Source organism: Erpetoichthys calabaricus, chromosome 4 (genome assembly GCF_900747795.2).
Source record: "Erpetoichthys calabaricus chromosome 4, fErpCal1.3, whole genome shotgun sequence".
NCBI lineage: Eukaryota > Metazoa > Chordata > Cladistia > Polypteriformes > Polypteridae > Erpetoichthys > Erpetoichthys calabaricus.
Genome location: NC_041397.2, coordinates 2,070,344 through 2,089,839, shown reverse-complemented (window position 1 = coordinate 2,089,839; position 19,496 = coordinate 2,070,344). Strand labels below are relative to the sequence as shown.

Genomic DNA, 19,496 nt, shown 5'->3' with positions numbered 1-19,496 from the left:
TAAAAAGGGTGACAGGGCAGAGCCAAGCAACTACAGGCCAGTAAGCTTAACGGGCATCACAGGAAAATTAATGGAAGGAATTATTAAGGAGAAGATTGAGCAACACCTGGCAAGGACCGGACAGTCAGTGTGGGGTCAGAAGAGGGAGGTCGTGTTTTACTAACAGGCTGGAATTCTATGAGGAGGCAACAAAAGGATATGACCAGAGAGGAGCAGATGAGATTATTGATGTGGACTTTCAGAAAGCATTTGATAAGGTGCCACATGAGAGGGTGGGCATCAAACTAAAAGAGGTTGCAGTTCAGGGTGATGTTTTCATGGGTGCAGAATTGGCTCAGACACAGGAAACAGAGGGTGATGGTGTGAGGAACCTCATCAGAACTGGATGACATTAAGAAAGGTGACCAGCAGGGGGCAGTGTGGATGCAGCTGCTATTGTTAATATCTGTAAATGATTTAGATAGGAATATAAAGAACAAGCTGGTTAAGTTTGCAGATGATACCAAGATACAGTAGGTGGATTAGCAGATAATTTGGAATCCGTTATATCATCACAGAAGGACTTGGACAGCGGACAGACTTGGGCAGATTTGTGGACAATGAAATTGAATATCAGTAAATGTAAAGAATTACACATAGGAAGTAAAAATGTTAGGTCTGAAAATAGAGAGTCCGCCTTATGAGAAGGATTTAGGAGTCACAGTGGACTCTAAGTTATCGACTTCCAGACAGTGTTCAGAAGCCATTAAGAAGGCTAACAGAATGTCAGGTTATATAGCGCCTTGATGTGTGGAGTACGAGTCACAGGAGGTTCTGCTCAAGCTTTATAACACACTGGTGAGGCCTCATCTGGAGTCCTGGGTGCAGTTTTGGTCTCCATAAAGACATAACAGCACTAGAGAAGGTCCAGAGAGGAGCGACTAGGATGATTCAGGGCTACAGGGGATGAGTTATGAGGAAAGATTAAAAGAGCTGAGCCTTTACAGGAGATGAAGGGGAGACCTGACTGAAGTGTTTAAAATTATGAAGGGAATTAGTCCGGTGGATTGAGACTGTTATTTTAAAATGAGTTCATCAAGAACACGGGGACACAGTTGGAAACTTGTGAAGGGGAAATGTCACACAAACATTAGGAAGTTTTTCTTTATACAAAGAACGATAGACACTTGGAATAAGCGACCAAGTAGTGAGGTAGACAGGAAGACTTTAGGGTCTTTCAAAACTCAACTTGATTTTTTTTTTGGAAGAAATAAGTGGACAGGACTGGCGAGCTTTGTTGGGCTGAATGGCCTGTTCTCGTCTGGAGTGTTCTAATGTTCTAAAAGTGCTATAGCGATAGCATGTGAAACATCCAAGACTTTGTATAGGCACGGTGTACATCGTAACCTGGGCATCCCATAGTGCTGAACACAATACATTAGTAAAAGATAGGGCTCTTTAAATTACGGGTTTCTGTTAAGTGCCTGCTTTTGCTTTTTCTTTTTGTCTTGGTTGGCCCAGTCTGCTTTTGTAATCCTCAAATATCACAAACGTGGCCTTTGTCTGCAGTGATTAAGATGGCCTGCCTGTACAGTCCGACATTTGGATGAATATAAGAAGCCAGGGACTCTCCTGAAGGGTGTTGTGAAACATTGGCACTGATCACTCGCGCTTACCCACATTTCTTTCTCTTTGTGTTTCTTTCAGCAAAATCTGTGCCTCCTTCAAACATTTCATTGCAGTTCAAAGCATTTTGGGGAAAAATGAACGTGTTAAAGTTCAACCACAACAAATGAAGCGCTGCGGTGACATTTCCTATAATGTGATGTATGGGAAGAAAAATGAAAACAAAAAGGTAATTTGCATTTCATTTATTTATTAGAAGTTTGCTTTGCAAGTGGGTTGATAATACACAGCATGAACCAGACAGTGGAAAAAATGGTTGTGCATGCAAAACATCTGACTGTTGTTGGTTTGAAGGCAAAAACCAGAGAGCAGATTGATTTTTCTTAAGCTGCTTATCTGGGGCACAGTCACAAAGAAACTGGAGCCTGTCCCAGCAATGATCTGTACAAGGCATGGACAGCACCTGAGAGGGTGCCAGCCCATCACAGAGGGACCAGTTTAGCAACACCAGTTCACCTAATTGTGTGGATACGGGGGGGGTGGGGAAGGGTCATGCAAGCTCTGCACAGGTAACACTCTCCTTATTGCACCACTTATTATTACGCCACCAAGCCGCTGTATATCTATATATATATATATATATATATATATATATAATTCACTAAGCCGCCGCCAAGTAGCCACCCATGGAAAGCACGCAAGACAGCCACGCCCACCAACTCTTACAGCATTAGATACAACGAAAACTCGCAGAGCCACACCCACCACCTCGAACGCTGCACCTCACAACACAGGGTGTCATTCGCGTTCGTCTCTGCTAGACTCCACATGCACCTGTGAGCCACGTTGACTTTTCATTATTCTTTTCGGTTTTGACGCACGCACCACCATCGCAAACTGTTTTACACGCCATGGTCTTAGAGTTGGTGGGTGGGTCTCCGTGAGTTGCTCTTGCGAGCAGGCACATGACCAGGCGGTGTGTATGCTTTGAGAACAAGGGTGGACACAGAAGGACCATGTAAGAAGAGGCATGTTTGTCACGGGTGTGAATCGCTGAATGAGACTTCTGAGACTTCTGAGACTAAAGAGCGGTGAATAAAAAGCAGAGTCTCAAAACCACGAGTGTGTAACCTTCACTGATCAAATCAATTATCTCGGACCAGGGGGCTTCTGTGATGCACGAGTAACTATGAATGTGTGTCCTCGAGATGCAAGTCAGGATGGAGACCCCTGTCAGTGATTCCCCAGCTACCTATTATCTGTGACTATTAAAATGGTGATGCAACTCACTTAAAATCTTTCTCAAATATATAAAATTGTATAAGTTATATATAAAAACAAAGCTCCTGTAAAACCAAAGGTAAAAAATTAATCTTCTAAAGCAGGGGTGTCGAACTAGGGGCCTGGAGGGCCACAGTGGCTGCAGGTTTTCATTCTAGCAGTTCACCAGTTTTCACTGCTAATTAACTTCTTTTTCCTTCATTTTAATAGCCCCGTTTTTAAGGATTCAGTCCTCTCGTGTATACCTGCATTTTTATCACTCTCTTTAATATTGTTTTTTATCAGTATGCTGCTGCTGGAGTATGTGAATTTCCCCTTGGGATTAGTTAGTTAGTCTGTGTGTCTGTCTGTCTATTATATAGTGCCTTTAACATTATCTATCTATCTATCTATCTATCTATCTATCTATCTATCTATCTATCTATCTATCTATCTATCTATCTATCATATAGAATTATATAGTGCCTTTCACATCTATCTAATCTATCTAATCTATCTAATCTATCTAATCTATCTATCTAATCTATCTAAAATGGCAGCCAAACAGAAATGAGACGTCAAATGACCCAACAGATAAATTGGGGCTTCAAACTCCGACCAATTTCACTCCAAGCTGTTCCTTAATGAGAAGCCGATTCTGGCTGTTAATTAAACCTGTTGGTTGTTTAATTCCATGGCTTGCTGCTGCTCTCATTCTGCCACAGCAGACATTTCCCAAACTGTTGATTTTCTGATTATTGACCTGAGAGATCAACCTTACTGAGACCCATCACCTTTCTTTATGTTCAGATATTGTGGTTAGCTGGTCACCTGTTTGTTTCTTTTTTCCTTAATTAGCAGCCAAACAATAATGTGACACAAAAACAAAGAACTAAAGGGGTCTGAGTGAAGTTAATTAAAACAAACACAAAAGTTAATTAGCAGCAAAAACAGGTCACTAATTAAGAAGGTGGTTAGAATGAAAACCTGCAGCCATTGCGGCCCTCCAGGACCAGAGTTTGACACCCCTGTTCTAAAGTGTCCCCAAAAAACTTATCCAAAGCGCACTCACATTTTAAGGCTAAGGAGATCCAAGGGTTTAATGCATTGCTGAGCGAGCTCTTGGTGTAGGATAGAGCAGCACAGGTTTATGGGGTCTGTGGGACAGAGTAGGATCTGTGCCACAGAGGATGGGGAGAAGCTCTAAGGTATGGCAAAGGAGTAAGAGCAGGTTAGTCCAGGGCTGTTTAACAGGAGAACACAGTTGGCATAGAAGAGGCTGATCTTCTGTGAGCACCTTGTAGCACTTTGAGCTACTTTTTTGTATGAAAGTGTGCCATATAAATAAATGTTGTTACTGGTTAAGATAAAGAAGAATAATACAAAAAGTAAGTAAATATAAAAACGAATTAGGAAGGAATAGATACTGTACATACTCGCGTATAAATCTGGTCTTGAAACCCGAAAAATTGATTATAAAATCAGACCCCCGACTTCATTCCATCATTGTAAGGACTGGACGGTGGCCTGATCAGGTGCCACCACAGAAAACTGAAAAAAGAACTGTAGAGAAATAAGAGGTTAGTATGGATAGCGTATCCATGATAAAGACGATAATTCCATGCATAATCAGAATATCAGGGTTACACTAAAATGAAGCTCTGAGAAAGCCATGTTCAGGTAACGGGTTTTTATCAGTTTTTTTAGTGCTCCACTGTATTAGCCTGGCGAATTTCTGTCGGTCAGGTATTCCACATTTTAGATGCATAATAGCAGAAGGCTGCCTCACGGCTTCTTTTGAGTTTAGCTCTTCGAATTCTAAGCAGACATTCATTTGAAGATGTAAGGTTAATGATTTGGAGTGTAAGGTGACCGGCATTCTGAGATATAAGATGGAGCAGATTATTGAAGGCTTTGTAAGCCATCAGCCGTATTTTAAAGTCAACTCTAAATGACACAGGTAACCAGTGTAGTGACGCTCAGACTGGTGTGATGTGCTCAGATTTTCTTTTCCTAGTTAAGATTCTGGCAGCTCCATTCCGCACTCGTTGTAACGGATTGAGGTCTTTCTTGGGTGGTCCTGAGAGGAGTGCGTTACAGTAATCTAGTCAACTAAACACAAAAGCATGAACTAATTTCTCAGCATCTTGCAAAGTTATAAGAGACCTAACTTTTGCTATATTTTTTAAGTGGAAAAAATGCAGTTCTAGTAATCTGATTAATATGTGATTAGGCAAGAAGCTGATGGGCTTTCCACAGCTCTGTAAGTGCCGTGTCTGCTCCCCCAAGAGCAGCTCAGGGGTCTGCTTTTTATAGACTGCTTCTCCAGGTATTCCTGTCCTCCTCCGGTCCGGACCCAGGAATGCTGCTGTCGTTATGAAGCACAAGAAAGGGATGACATTTGGCTGCGTTTCTGGTCTGTTTCATGAAGGTTTACGAGTTTAGGATTTAATAACAAATGCTGGACTGTGAAATGAACAGTTTTTCAAACAAAAGAAGAAAAAGAAAAGCAAAAGTAACTGTAAAACATTACCTTTTATAATAAGTAACTGTGTAACATATTTAGTTAAATTTTTTTAAGTACAGTACTGAGTGATGTAAATGTTACTTTTAATAGTATCGTCCCCCGACACTGCTATCTGGTACTATTGTTTTAAGGTCATTTTCAAGATAAGTACTTTAGAAGACAAAGACGGTTCTTAAAAATTCAGTTCATTGCCATCAGTATGTTTCTCCTTGTTTCTTTTATGTTGTAATATGAAATACTCGGTTCAGAGTATATTTGTGTTTACTAATTTTATTGTTTTGTTATTATAGTTGGTTTTGACAAAATGGGACATGAGACGGTCACAGTGAAGAGTCACTTTCTAAAATGAAGAGCCTGATTGCAGTTCTTGTGCATTCATTGACTTTCATAACCGTGGGTAAGCATTTCAAATCGCAGCAGTCCCAGCCTACTGTGTACACATGACTTGACAAATGTCTGACTGATGGGTGTGGACGGACCTGCCTTGTCAACAGCAGCGCTGCACAAACACAATCCTGTGACAGAATTCAACACATTTGATTTAGCAGGTTTAAGAATGTTACGTTTTGTTTTTGATAAAGTCAGTAAACTTCCAAAACTTCCAGGTAGCATCAAAACTGCCACCAGTGAAGTAAGAAATGTTAGGATAAACTCCTGCTGCCCATGGAGGTGCACCCACATAGGGACCTCTCTTCATGGCCCATAATTTGCAGTCCGTGTTTCTCACTGAGCTGATTCAGGAGTTGTCCTAATACCTCCATTTCTGCATTTCCCTTGAAGCTTTTATGGGGGGCTCCAGTACCATCTGATAGCGCTGTTCATCCCTAGCAATAATTCTATTGGACACCATCATTCCCTTAACCTGATATTTATTTATATAATAATGAGTCTGCTACCCAGAAGGCACCTTCAGACCCAGTTCACTTGCTAGATTTCTCCCTTCCCTCACACTGAGACATGTTTTTGGATTGTTCTGTTTAAGTTCACTGACATGTTAGAACAATCTGAATACAGAGGCCATTCAGCCTAACAAAGTTTGCCAGTCCTGTCCACTAAATTCTTCTAAAATAACATCAAGTCTAGTTTTGAAAGTCCCTAAAGTCTCACTGTACACCACACTACGTGGTAGCTTATTCCAAGTGTTTATCGTTCTCTGTGTGAAGAAACACTTCCTAATGTTTGTGAAATTTACCCTTCACAAGTTTCCAGCTGTGTCACCATTTTCTTGATGAACTCATTTTAAAATAAGGATCTCGATCCACTGGACTAACTCCTCTTCGTCATTTTAAACACTTCTGTCAGGTCTCCTCTTCATCTTCTTTTCCTTAAACAGTAAAGGCTCAGCTCTTTTAATCTTTCCTCATAACTCATCCCCTGTAGCCCTGAATCATCCTAGTCGCTCTTCTCTGGACCTTTTCTAGTGCTGCTATGTCCATTTTGTAGCCTGGAGACCAAAACTGCACCCAGTACTCCAGATGAGGCCTCACCAGTGTGTTTATAAAGCTTGAGCAGAACCTCCTGTGACTTGTACTCCATACATCAAGGCGCTATATAACCTGACATTCTGTTAGCCTTCTTCATGGCTTCTGAACACTGTCGGGGAGTCGATAGCTTAGAGTTCACCACGACTCCTAAATCCTTCTCATAAGGTGGACTCTCAATTTTCAGACGTCCCATTGTGTATTCAAACCTCACATTTCTACTTCCTATGTGTAATTCTTTACATTTACTGACATTAAATTTCATCTGCCCAAGCCTATCTGCTGTCCAAGTCCCTCTGTGATGATTTAACGGATTCTCAATTATCTGCCAATTCGCCTGTCTTGGTGTCATCTGCACACTTCACCAGCTTGTTCTTTATATTCCTATTCAAATTATTTATAGATATTAAAATTAGCAGCAGCCCCAACACTGCCCCCTGCCGGTCACCACTCTCAACATCCTCCAATTCTGATGAGGTTCATCACACCATCGCCCTCTCCTTCGCACTCCTCTACACACTGCATCCTGAACTGGCACTTTTTTCAGTTTGATTTGGATTGATCAGGTTTTTTTTTGAAGGTGGGCAGATTATCCCATGACAGGAGCGAAGTCATCAAGCAGAATAGTGCAGCATTACACACAGAACCCTTACGCAAAAGTACAGATGTCTTTTCTTTGAAGGATATCTAACTGGGAGCAGTATGGCCTTGTGTAGTTCCACTAGAGATGTCTTCATGCTCATGCATGTTTTTGTGGATTCATTGTGTACATTTCTGTTTGGTATTAACTCTGTATTTTTTTTCATGTTTTAGCACTTGGTTCACTTCCAGCTCCGGTTAATGTGTATTTTGACTCTCGCAACTTTGAACATGTCCTGAGATGGCATCCTGGCATAGGCACTCCAGCAGCAACCCAGTACAGAGTTCAGTTTCGAAGGTATCCTCCTTGCTCTCCATGGCATTGTCGTGTATGTGTGTGTGTTCTTACTGAAAGAAATTAAATAAATACACACAAGCAATAAAATACAATACAAATTTATGACACATTTAAACGTTTTTTTATTTATTGTCACATTTCACTATATGTGTATTTATTTAATTTTGCCCATATTTTAATTTAATTTTGTCATATTTTTAGACTTTGCTCTATTTGTATTTAACTGATACTGTACTGGGCTTACAAATGGATGTGCACCTTTATAGACACAATTTCATTGTCTTTGTGCAGATTTTTCAATTTAGAGATTACTGTATATGTCATTCTAATTGCATGTCATTAAAAGTTTAGGATGATTTGGTATGAAGCATTTGTCCCATTCATTGCTTAGAACCTGTGAGGGAATAATTTGGAGGTAACAATAGTTAAGTATTTTGCTATGCATTCCACATTAAAATATAGCATCCATCCATCCATCCATTTTCCAACCCGCTGAATCCGAACACAGGGTCACGGGGGGTCTGCTGGAGCCAGTCCCAGCCAGCACAGGGCATTAGGCAGGAAACAATCCTGGGCAGGGTGCCAACCCACCGCAGAAATATAGCATCCATCGTGGAAATATAAAAGGGTTCAGGCATATCAGGACACTAGATAAAGGTGCAGTGAACAGCCAAGACAAGGATGTACCAGGAGAAGGTTGATGTAATTCACCAAGCGTATAATTAAGAGATCAGCAGATGTCCTGTAAACAATAAAACTGGACAGTTGTTCCACACGCAGAGATTTCAAGGGTACGAGCTGAACAATACAGATATGAGAAGAACAAGAATGTGGTACAGCAGACTTTTAGGTCAATAAGCCGTTTGGGTGTAAATCAACAAATCAATCAACATAAATGTATGAATTAACTCTTTGACGGCTGAATAGTTTTCCAAAAAAGTCGCACGTGAATCAGCATAAATGTTTGTTGCTGCCAACGCATCTCTGGCATCTCTTGCTGCAGCAGCTGCATGGGGGCGGCTCGATGGCCAGTAGGAATGCATGGCAGGCCAGCTGCCTGGCTGTCTTGGTGCAGTGGTGGCAGTCACAATGCACCTCAATCTGGGTTGTACCTCTTGTTATCGTAAGTGGCAGTCCACCCAGGCGAATGATGCTGTAGGCACATCAGAAACACGAACGTGTTCAGCACCATGATCAGCTGATGCTGGTACCCCCCTTTTGTTATTGATGTCAACTTCCAGACCACTTGCATGAAAATCGGAGTCTGATTCAGCGATTAATATGCCAAACGCTGTCCACGGAGTATTTTGCTTTGCACATTCGCTTTGGTCTCACGCCAGATGCAGATGCCATTTTACAGGTTGTCTGCTCTTCGCTACTCAGGTACGTGCAGGGAACTGAGGTCAAATCAACAAAGCTAACTTTCATTCTAGCAAAGAGAGTCAAACTAAAGCGTAATGGCTCATTTTCTCAGTTTACAGCTGATTACTGTCATCTGTCCCTGCATTTCGATAAAAGTCCAAATCCGCCCTTAAAGAGTTAATCAGCACATGTTATGCAAATTCAGTTGTTTATCAAAATGGACCTCTGCCCTGATTTCCTTGACTATTCTGTTACAGAGTAGTGTGGTGAATGCTCTCTCTTCGGCATTTGCTAAAGAGGTAATTAAAGGCACAATGGACAAGCTTCTTCCTGCCTTGTTTGTGACTCAAAGAGGTTTTATCAAACCTGTCCTAGTAGAGGATAAGTTTAATTCTTTAAATAATATGTTAATTTCAACTACAAACCCACTGTGGGTCCCCACCGGAGTGCCATCTCTCAGGAATTTGGGTCTGCAGTACTTTTTATGCACTTGGCTGTTTCCCTCAGGCAGGGTTTTCTATACTTTTAAGATATTTTTATTTAGTTTAAGTTTATTGCCATTTTCTAGATTTAGTTTTTATTTAGTGTTTCATTCTTTTTCATTCATTTCTTTATTTTCTTTGTCAGATTTTATTAGTTTTGCAGGATCTGATCAATATTATTTTAGAATAAGTGACATAACTATTAACACATTTAATTCCCTTCTCCGTCTCTTATTTACATATATATTTATTTCTCCCTTTCTTTTGCTTATTGTTGTCTTATTAAAAAACCCTAAGCAATTCTCCTTCGGCTAAGCTCTCCTTCTCAGGGATGGGGTTTGATCTGTCTTCAATTTTGTTTGGTTATAAATTGATCTATTTGTATGGAATGATTACAATAAAAATTATTTAAAATTTTATTTATTTTTTTTTTTTTTAGTTTTGTTTTACTAACCAAAAATGTCCACACAGACACTGTGTTGCAAGTCTAGAAACACAGATTTGTTTAAATCTCTCAAATTATCATTCATGTTGTACCTTAATACATACAGTTTTACCGCCATTGACAGAATTCAGTTTTCCCCTGATAATGTGACCGTTCAAGGGTCTCCTATATTCAAAAATGGAAGAATCAAACAGTTAGTATGTTCTGATGTCATTTACTTTCACCACCATACAATACAATACAATTTATTTTTGTATAGCCCAAAATCACACAAGAAGTGCCACAATGGGCTTTAACAAGCCCTGCCTCATGACAGCCCCCCAGCCTTGACTCTCTAAGACGACAAGAAAAACTCCCAAAAAAACCCTAGTAGGGAAAAATGGGAGAAACCTTGGGAAAGGCAGTTCAAAGAGAGACCCCTTACCAGGTAGGTTGGGCGTGCAGTGGGTGTCAAAAAGAAGGGGGTCAATACAATACAATACACAGAACAGAACAAATCCTCAATACAGTATAAAAAGTTTAGAAGTACGGAGTAGAATTTAACAGTAAATGATATCACATAAGAAGATTTGGATATATTTAGAGTTCTGGAGACCTCATCTATCAAGCTGCCTCCCCCATTTGGCCATTCCATGGCTGAAACAGTGCTGGGCCAGCCAATCCAATGAAAAGACCCCTTTTTCCCACGATTCCTGCGATCCTCCATCAGAGATGATTTTACCTTAGGCAGGCAAAACACCTTGGCAGGTGGGCCGTGGCACCAAGTGGCACATTTGAGTACCGAGAAGAGAAACAGAATAGGTGAGGGTTACTAACAAATTATAATGATTATGTTACTTATGTTTTAGTGCTAATGACTAACAACAGAGATGCAGTCTGTACAGTTAATCAGCAGCTCTAGTCGGGGTGTGCTAAACTGAAGTAGTGAGTCTTTGAAAGCTGAGACTGAAGGGGCATCTCTTATAGTAGCAGGCAGACCATTCCACAGTTTAGGGGCCCTGTAAATAAAAGCTCGACCTCCCACTGTTATTTTAGTAATCCTTGGAATCATAAGCAGACCGGCATCTTGAGATCTTAATGTGCGCTCGGGTTTGTAAGTCATGATAAGTTCAGACAAGTAAGCTGGACCTCGGCCATTTAATGCTTTATATGTTAAAAGAAGGATTTTGAAATCTGCCCTAAACTTAACCGGGAGCCAGTGTAAGGATTTAAGAACTGGAGTTATGTGTTCGTATTTTCTTGTTCTTGTAATAATTCTTGCAGTCACATTTTGGATTAACTGGAGGCTGTATAGAGAACAGTTTGAACATCCAGTGAACACCGCATTGCAGTAGTCAATCCTACTAGAAATAAATGCGTGAATTATTTTCTCACAATCCTGTTTATTTAGAAAGTGCCTTAATTTCCTAACATTTTTAAGATGGAAGAAACTTGATTTAGACAACTTTGTAATATGCGCTTTAAATGACATGCTAGAGTCAAAGATAACTCCTAGATTGCGGGCTGATTCAGTATAATTAATGGGGATTCCAACTGAGTTAATTGATGATAAAATATTATGATCAGCATAAATGATAAGCAAACGGTTATTTAATTTCAAAAATGCTTTTATTTTCATTTATGTGCTTCCCTTTGCAAGAGGTAAGATCACCACACACACACACATACTCTCACTTTACAGTATATTTATTATTGACTAGGGGGCTCTGCCCCCTGCTTGCTTCGCTCGCCAGCCACTTCACAGTTCTGCCACTCGCGTATGGGGAAGCGGATGTACAATTTAAACAGATTGCTATTTTCATGGGAATTGTTACATATGCATAATAGACCTAACTATTTTACATTACAGTGTGTAGTTAACTAGAGTAAAAAAAAATAGTAAAACATAATTAATTGAAAGAAAATTATGTTTCATGTTGCTTTAGAGGTATTAATTGCATTATACATTTTCATTCTGCTTGGCTTTGAAATTAACATGCAAATACTTTTTAAACTTTTACTGTAAAACTTCAGTAAAAAACAATTTTTGGAATTAACTCTTTGTCAATATTGCATTTAATTTTGATTCCATGTTTGGAGTTGCATCGTGATAATGCAACGTATAACTGCTTGTGAGTGAATTTTGTTTCTTTCTCTCTAATAAATAAACCGACTTTTTCAAATGTTTGTCCCTGTGATTTGTTAATTATCATAGCCAAAGCTCTTTTAACGGGGAAACTGTAAACGTTTTAATATGAGTGGCATATCAAGATCTCCTTTGGTGTCTCATGTTAAGATGTACTACATTACCTTTCTTGTCGCTTGTTCAAATTTTACTTGTCAGAATTGTTCGACCAATTTTAAATACAACTAATCTCATCATATTGCATAGCCCATCACTCAGACATAAATTGCGCAATAACATTACGATGCGTCCTTCTTTCAACAGTAATTCGGATGGTGTAAGACCAGACGGTGTTAACGATTGTAGATCTTCTTCGTGATGTTATAAGTTGATGTTTTCATCTTCTGCACCATCACTACCAACTGTTTCAGCAGTCTTTTGATACACATTTAACCAGTTTGACGTGTAACCAATTTTTGCATTAATTTGTTTGACTTCATCGTTTCTCACTGCTAGGATTGCCCGTGTACTCATTTCTTCTGTTGATAACCCTTCAGGATGAAATTGTTCAATAAGATTTGGACATAAGTCTTCTTTTACTGGGGACTTAAAGTGAGGAAAATGTAAAAATTTATAAGAGCTGAGAGAGCAGGAACTGAGACTGACAAAAGCATTCACGCGAATGAGAGGTGAGAGGACTGCGGGCGTGGGCTGTGAACCAGAAATGGTGGAGAGGAGGGTGGGACTTGAAAAAATCTCTTGGCAGTAGTCTTGTCTTGTCTCAAGATTTTCTTTTATAATAGAGAGATATTGTCCAATGCTGACTATATGACATCTACCCATTTCCAAACTGTTTTTGGAAGTATTGTTGAAGTCCCTACTTGAACTGTGTTAATAACAGTATTAACAGACAGAGAGACACACTAGGTGTGCAAAACACACATTGCATTTGTCATTCCAACAGATGGCACATCACAAACATTTGTAGCTGTACAATGCACCGTTACTAATGTTTCTGATATTTGTTAGCAACCAGGCAGACACTTATCTTTTCATTAAGGTGGTAGTTTTTCGATGTACCTATATATAGTGACTTTCGACAAACGTATTACATACATAAATTACTGAACGTTATTATAGCAACTTCTTGGATCATTCACTTAATGAACAATATGCGAAACCTGGGAAAGTCCCTGTGACCCTAAATTGGCTTAATGTAATTTAACAACGCTTGTAGAAATAAACAGATGTTGGCAATTCAGTGTTTATAGATTCCCTTCAACTATCCAACTATAAAACAACATTTCTGCACACTTAACACCATGCACGAGGGCAGAACATGCAAACTCCATGCAGACATTAAGTGGGCTGGCACTGCTCATGATGCTGTGTGACTGGGACACCAGCTTGAACCACAGCATCGTCCATGTTGAAATATCAGCACTAATAACCTGATTAAAAGTAAATGTGTGTATATGTGTGACGTCTGCTTGATTCATAGCATTCACTGCATGCAAGAAGTCTGCTTAATCTGGCATTGGTTTTCACAAAGTCCGCTGTTTCAGTGTTTCTAGATCTTTCTGTCAGATGTTTCTCTGGTGTACTGAAATAGAATTACAAGCAGTTCAGAAGTTTCAAAGGCTTTTATTGACAATGACATGACGTTTATGCAAAGAGTCCATATTTGCAGTGTTGGCCCTTTTATCTTTCTCAAGTCCTCTGCAATTCTCCCTGGCAGGCTGTCAGTCAATTTCTGGGCCAAATCCTGACTGATGGCAGCTGCCCATTCTTGCATAATCAATGCTTGGAGTTTGTCAGAATTAGTGGGTTTTTGTTTGTCCACCCGCCTCTTGAGGATACACCACAAGTTCTTCATGGGATTAATGTCTATGGAGTTTCCTGGCCGTGAACCCCAAATGTTGATGTTTTGTTCCCCAACCCACTTAGTTCTCAGTTTTGCCTTATGGCCCGGTGCTCCATCGTGTTGGTCATCAAACTGTTCTTGGATGGTTGGGAGAAGCTGCTCCCTCTTTGGTTCTTTATTCAGGGCTGTGTTCTTAGGCACCACCATTGCAGAGCTTGCTCAGGAATGGCATCAGGCAGGTGTGAGTGAGGCGAAGACTTTTGGAGGATGGCCTGTCAAGAAGGGTAGCAAAGGAGCCACGAGTGAGGAGGGAGTGGGCTCACTCACAATTTGGCCTAGATGAGAACAGGCCATTCAGCCCAACGACGCTCGCCAGTCCTGTCCACTTAATTCTTCTAAAATAACATCAAGTTGATTTTTGAAAGTCCCTAAAGTCTTACTGTCTACCTCACTGCTCGGTCGCTTATTCCAAGTATCTATCGTTCTTTGTGTATATTGATAAAAGGGATGCGTGGTTGAATATTATCTTTTAATCTTTTAACCCATTATGTTCATCTCTTTTGTCAGTTGCTTTGGATAAAAGCATCTGCTGAGCAAATAAATTGAAGAGGTGTAGCATACGATTGGAAGCCAAAAGAAATTGCTAATCTATTTATTCATTTTGTTGGTACATGGATCATCTGAATCCTAGCTGGGGAGGTGCGCATGTCTGTCCTGGGTGTGTAGTCTTACAAACCTCAATAGTCAGTGACATTTAAAATGCTTTCTAGATGATCTCATACATCCATCAGTGGAAAGCCACTCAAATCTGACATCCTCCAGATGTGGTATGCTGCTTTAGATACAGTTCTCTTTTCATTGTGAGTTGACTGTATTGGTCAGACTGCAGTTTCTGGGCTTACACCACAAAACCCTGAACAAACCAAATATGTGATTACAGATAAACAAGTTTATAAAAAGCAAAGCGTTAAACATTTTCTCAGTACTTGTGCTTTAATACAGGACACTACCCACTGTATATAACTGCATATCTTTTATAATTTGCAAAATGTTGTGATAAATAACCTCATTGTTGCTCATCTTTTATAGGGACTTTAACAACTGGTCTTTTGTGGGAGACTGTCTGAACGTCACCTATGTGCCAGAATGTAATCTGACTGGAAGACTTGAGGACATGTCATATTATAAAGGTCGTGTTCAGGCATTTAACAAAACGCACAAATCCAACTGGAAGAATTCAGACGCCTTTCAGCCCATATCAGAGAGTAAGTAACGGGTTATTGGCAGCCAAGATATTGTTTCTGTTTATGATAAAGTGGCTATGAGGATGTGTGGGTTCCCATGGGTCTGGCGTCCGTGGTGAAAGTGACTCCATGTTCCTTGACTTTGCAAAATGTCAGGGGATGCAGATCACTGGATCCTGGTTCCAACGGCCAGAGTGTAATAATTAGACTTCGTACTCCAGTACTGGTGGTGCGGTTAAGGAGATTGATCACATCCTCGTGGGCAGACACTGGAGACTCCTACAGAACTGTGGGGTCTACAGATGTAGCTAGTTTGTGAATTCTGTCCACAGGCTTGGTGTTGCTACTCTGAAGATCCAGCTTAGGTCCAGTAGGAGACCATCTACTAAGAGAATGAGGCTGGACCTGACCAGACTTCAAGATCAGGCCGTTTCTAATGAGTCTTCACGCAGTTTATGTGAGGACCTTGCAGATTTTGGTGTGACTGCCAGTCCTAATGTGATGTGGGAGACCTTCCGTGACAAGAACCCTGAAGGTTGATGATGGTTGTGTTGGTGTTGCCGGTGTTCCCAGAAGGAGGTGTTTCATCTCGCAGGGCACGCTGAATGTCATCGAGAGGAGTCACAGTGCATGGCTTGATGGGAACTGAGAAGGAGGACTTTCAGGGCAGATAGAGGAATCTGTGAGCAGGTGACGCCCCATCTATGGTCTAGTGACCCACGTGCTACTTACAGAAGAACTGAAGCATTACACACCTCCGAATCTGTTCCCTGGAGAGTCAGTCAGAGAGGTTCATGGAACGGTCCTTACAGATGACGCTGCAGTTGTGATCATATCACTGAGATTGCACAAGTGGTGAACAAGCGGAGGGTAGGGAAGGCTGCAGGGATCTGTGGTATCCGGGGTGAACTTCTCCCGGCTTGTGGTCAGGCTGTCCTCCTGGTATTGCAATCAATCTTTGCTTCCATTTGGGAATCGGGTGTAATCCCAAGTGACTGGAAAACAGGACTTGTCTTCCCTATCTGGAAAGGGAAGGGTGATTGCCTGGATTGTGGCAACTACAGGGGGATAACACTGCTCTCGGTGCTGGGTAAGGTCCTCGTTAGGGTTATCCTAGATAGGATCTGTAATTACTTGCTCACCTACCAGTGACCAGAGCAGTCTGGTTTTACGCCAAAGAAGTCAACCATCAACCACATCCTCCTGGCACTGAGAATTTTCATGGAGTGCAAACGCGAATATCGGCAGAATTTCTTTGCAGCCTTTGTCGATTTTTGTAAAGCGTTCAGCTCAGTTAAGCAAGCTGCCCTGTGGGACATCTTGAGACATCGCGGGATCCCCGCCAAAGTAGCTGATGTCATGGCCGGCCTGCACACTGGTACTGTGAGTGTTGTGGTGTGCAGAGTGGACCTCTGCATTCTTCCCAGTTGTTTCTGGGGTCTGTCAGGGGTGTGTTCGGCTCCTACTCTGTTCATTGCTTGCAATGACTGGGTGTTGACCAGGGTCGTGAGACCCACAGGCAGTGGACCCATCTGTTGGTGAAGAGAGATTCACTGATCTTGACTTTGCTGACGATCTTCACGGAGTCGATGGAGGCTCTGATCGGGACTCTCTTAGCCATCAGCAGTGTGTCTGTCTGAGGAGAGTGTTGACCTCGTCGAGAGGTTTGCTTACCTCGGCAGTGACATTCATGTGACTCTTCCTATGAAGCCAGTAGACGGATTGGGAGAGCATGGGGCAGGGGTGGCAAACCCCAGTCCTGGAGTGCCGCAGTGGCTGCAGGTTTTCATTCTAACCATCTTCTTCATTAGTTTTTGCTGTTAACTTCTTTTGCCTTAATTTTAATTAACTCGACTCGGGCCCCTTAGTTGTTTCTTTTTCTTTAATTAGCTGCCAAACAATGAGACACAAAACAAGATGCCACATGACCAGCTCACCCGTGCCCATCACACAATATCTGAAAATAAAGAAAGGTGAAGGTCTCAGTAAGGTTGATCTCTCAGGTCCCCGAAACATTTTGACAATGTTCTTAGAAAAAACTGAAAATCAACAGTTATGGAGATGTCTGCTGTGTCAGAATGAGAGCAGCAACCAGCCATAGAATTAAATAATGAGTTTAATTAACAGCAAGAATTAGCTTCTCATTAAGAAACTGGTTGGAGTGAAATTAGTTGGAGTTTGGAGCCCCAATTTAGCTGGTCAGCTGTTGACTTGTTTCACATTTGATTTCCGTTTGGCTGTCATTCAGTGAAGAAAATAATTAATTCAGAGCACTGCATCCTTAAACAAAGGCCTATTAAAATGAAGGGTAAAAAGTTAATTAGCAGTGAAAACTACTCACTGATTAGGAAAAGGGGCAGAATGAAAACCTGCAGCCACTGCGGCACTCCAGGACTGGAGTTTGCCACCCCTGGCATGGAGGGGTCGTGGGGTCACTGGAAAGGGGTGTGTGGCGCTCCCAGTATCTCTGTAAAAGGACAAAGGTCCAAGTCTTTAGAGTCTTGGCGCTTCTTGTTCAGCAAGACATGGACGCTATCCAGTGACCTGAGATGAAGGCTGGGCTCCTTCATGCGTGTCACTTTAGAGAATCCTTGGGTACTGCTGGTTTGGCTTTGTCTTGAATGAGCAGTTGCTCATGGAGTCCCGAATGAGGCACATTACCGGCATTGTGAGTGAGCGTCAGTTACGACACTACGGCCATGTGGTGTGATTACCCGAGAGTGATCCAGCTCACACGATCCTCACGGTTGAGGACCCGAGCTGCTGGACATAACACCTGACTGTGGCAGATAGATGGTCATTTTCGGGGGGTGGAACTGGACCGTTACTCGAGTTGTTTCGTTTTGTGGTGGGTGCAGCAACGAGCTGTACCGGTGCATGCACTCCAACCTGACCTGTAATAAAGTAAAATGTGTCATAGAATCAGATATTTGATTGGTAGCTTGTTGTGCTCTGTGCCTTGCAACTCTTGACAGATGGGTTCCTGGTTATTACCTTTGTGTAGTTGGCATGTTCTCCATATTTGGATGCACTGTTTTTATAAGAGCTCCATTTTTCTATTAGAACACTGGAACATTAAAAAAAAATTCTGAAAATGACAAGCCATTCTGACCAACAGTGCTTGACAGTCCTATCCAAATTCTGAACATATCCTAGGACCAAGTAAGTTAGATTCATTTCTTACCCTAAGTATTGGCTTAGTGTTGTAAAAAATCACAGTTTATCAATTTGTATACACACTGTATACTTCATCCCTGGCTGTTAAACATTTATTTGGGTAGTTGCCATATACCCTGTGTTGTGGCATCGAGCACATTTTGAAAGTCTTTGGGGGCTCGCCATGAAAAAGTCTGGGAAATCCTGTAAAAGATGGCTGCTTCACTTGTATTTTACTGATTTGTGAATGTGTGACAGTGTCTGAGGCTTTGAACAAGTGCATTGTCTCAAGAATAATGTTTTATTACTGTAACATGTTTAATCTATTGTTAAAGGAATAATCTAAAAATTGTTTATGTCACTTACCACATGCTGCTTATAGTAATGGCAAAGAAAGAAAATCTAATCTCATATTGACATGGAGAATGGGCAACACGAGGCAAACATTCTGATTGAACGAGTGTCTGTGGAGATTAACAGCAAACAACATAAAAACGTCCATCAAAAAAATCTCACATTACTCGTGTTGCGTAATCCACAAGTTATCCAGTCGTATGCTCACAATGGGTTAATGCATGCTGTTTGTTTATTCAATTCTGAAAATCAGAGAAGTGTATTCACACAGAAATGATCTTTTGAATTGAAGACTATTGACGGGCAGGGCCAGTGAATCAGGAAGAGAGGCCGTGTTTAAGATACAGTAAAACCTTGCATTGCAAGTAACTTGGTCTGCGAGTGTTTTGCAAGATGAGTAAAAATTTTTAATAAATTTTAACTTGATAAACGAGTGAGGTCTTCCAATATGAGTAGTACATATTTGTTTTGTTGGCTGAGCATCACGTGATCACATCTGAGCCGATGGTGGTTCTCTCTCTCTCTCTCTCTCTCACTACGGGATTGTGGGTAATTGTCTCCCATGCTCGGTCTCGGTCGTATAGTCAACATCCATACGAGCGTATCCTGTTTACTACAGCATTGTCACTACGTGTGTGTGCATAAAGCATTTTTTAATTTTGTGTGCGAACGATG

The 19,496-nt window shown here is 41.1% G+C and overlaps 1 protein-coding gene across 4 annotated transcripts in view; it reads left to right on the top strand.

The window, feature by feature from the left end:
• Positions 1-19,496, top strand: part of LOC114641480 (interferon alpha/beta receptor 2-like) — a 105,913-nt gene that overhangs the window by 10,826 nt on the left and 75,591 nt on the right. For all 4 annotated transcript variants that reach the window (XR_007934757.1, XM_028790508.2, XM_051926351.1 and 1 more), the window contains exons 2-5: positions 1,687-1,834; positions 5,683-5,789; positions 7,687-7,810; positions 15,157-15,332. Coding sequence is in view for 3 of the 4 variants with exons in the window: in XM_028790508.2 (XP_028646341.2) it covers positions 5,738-5,789; positions 7,687-7,810; positions 15,157-15,332 (352 nt within the window). In the remaining variant the exon portion in view is untranslated. The remainder of the gene's footprint in view (positions 1-1,686; positions 1,835-5,682; positions 5,790-7,686; positions 7,811-15,156; positions 15,333-19,496) is intronic.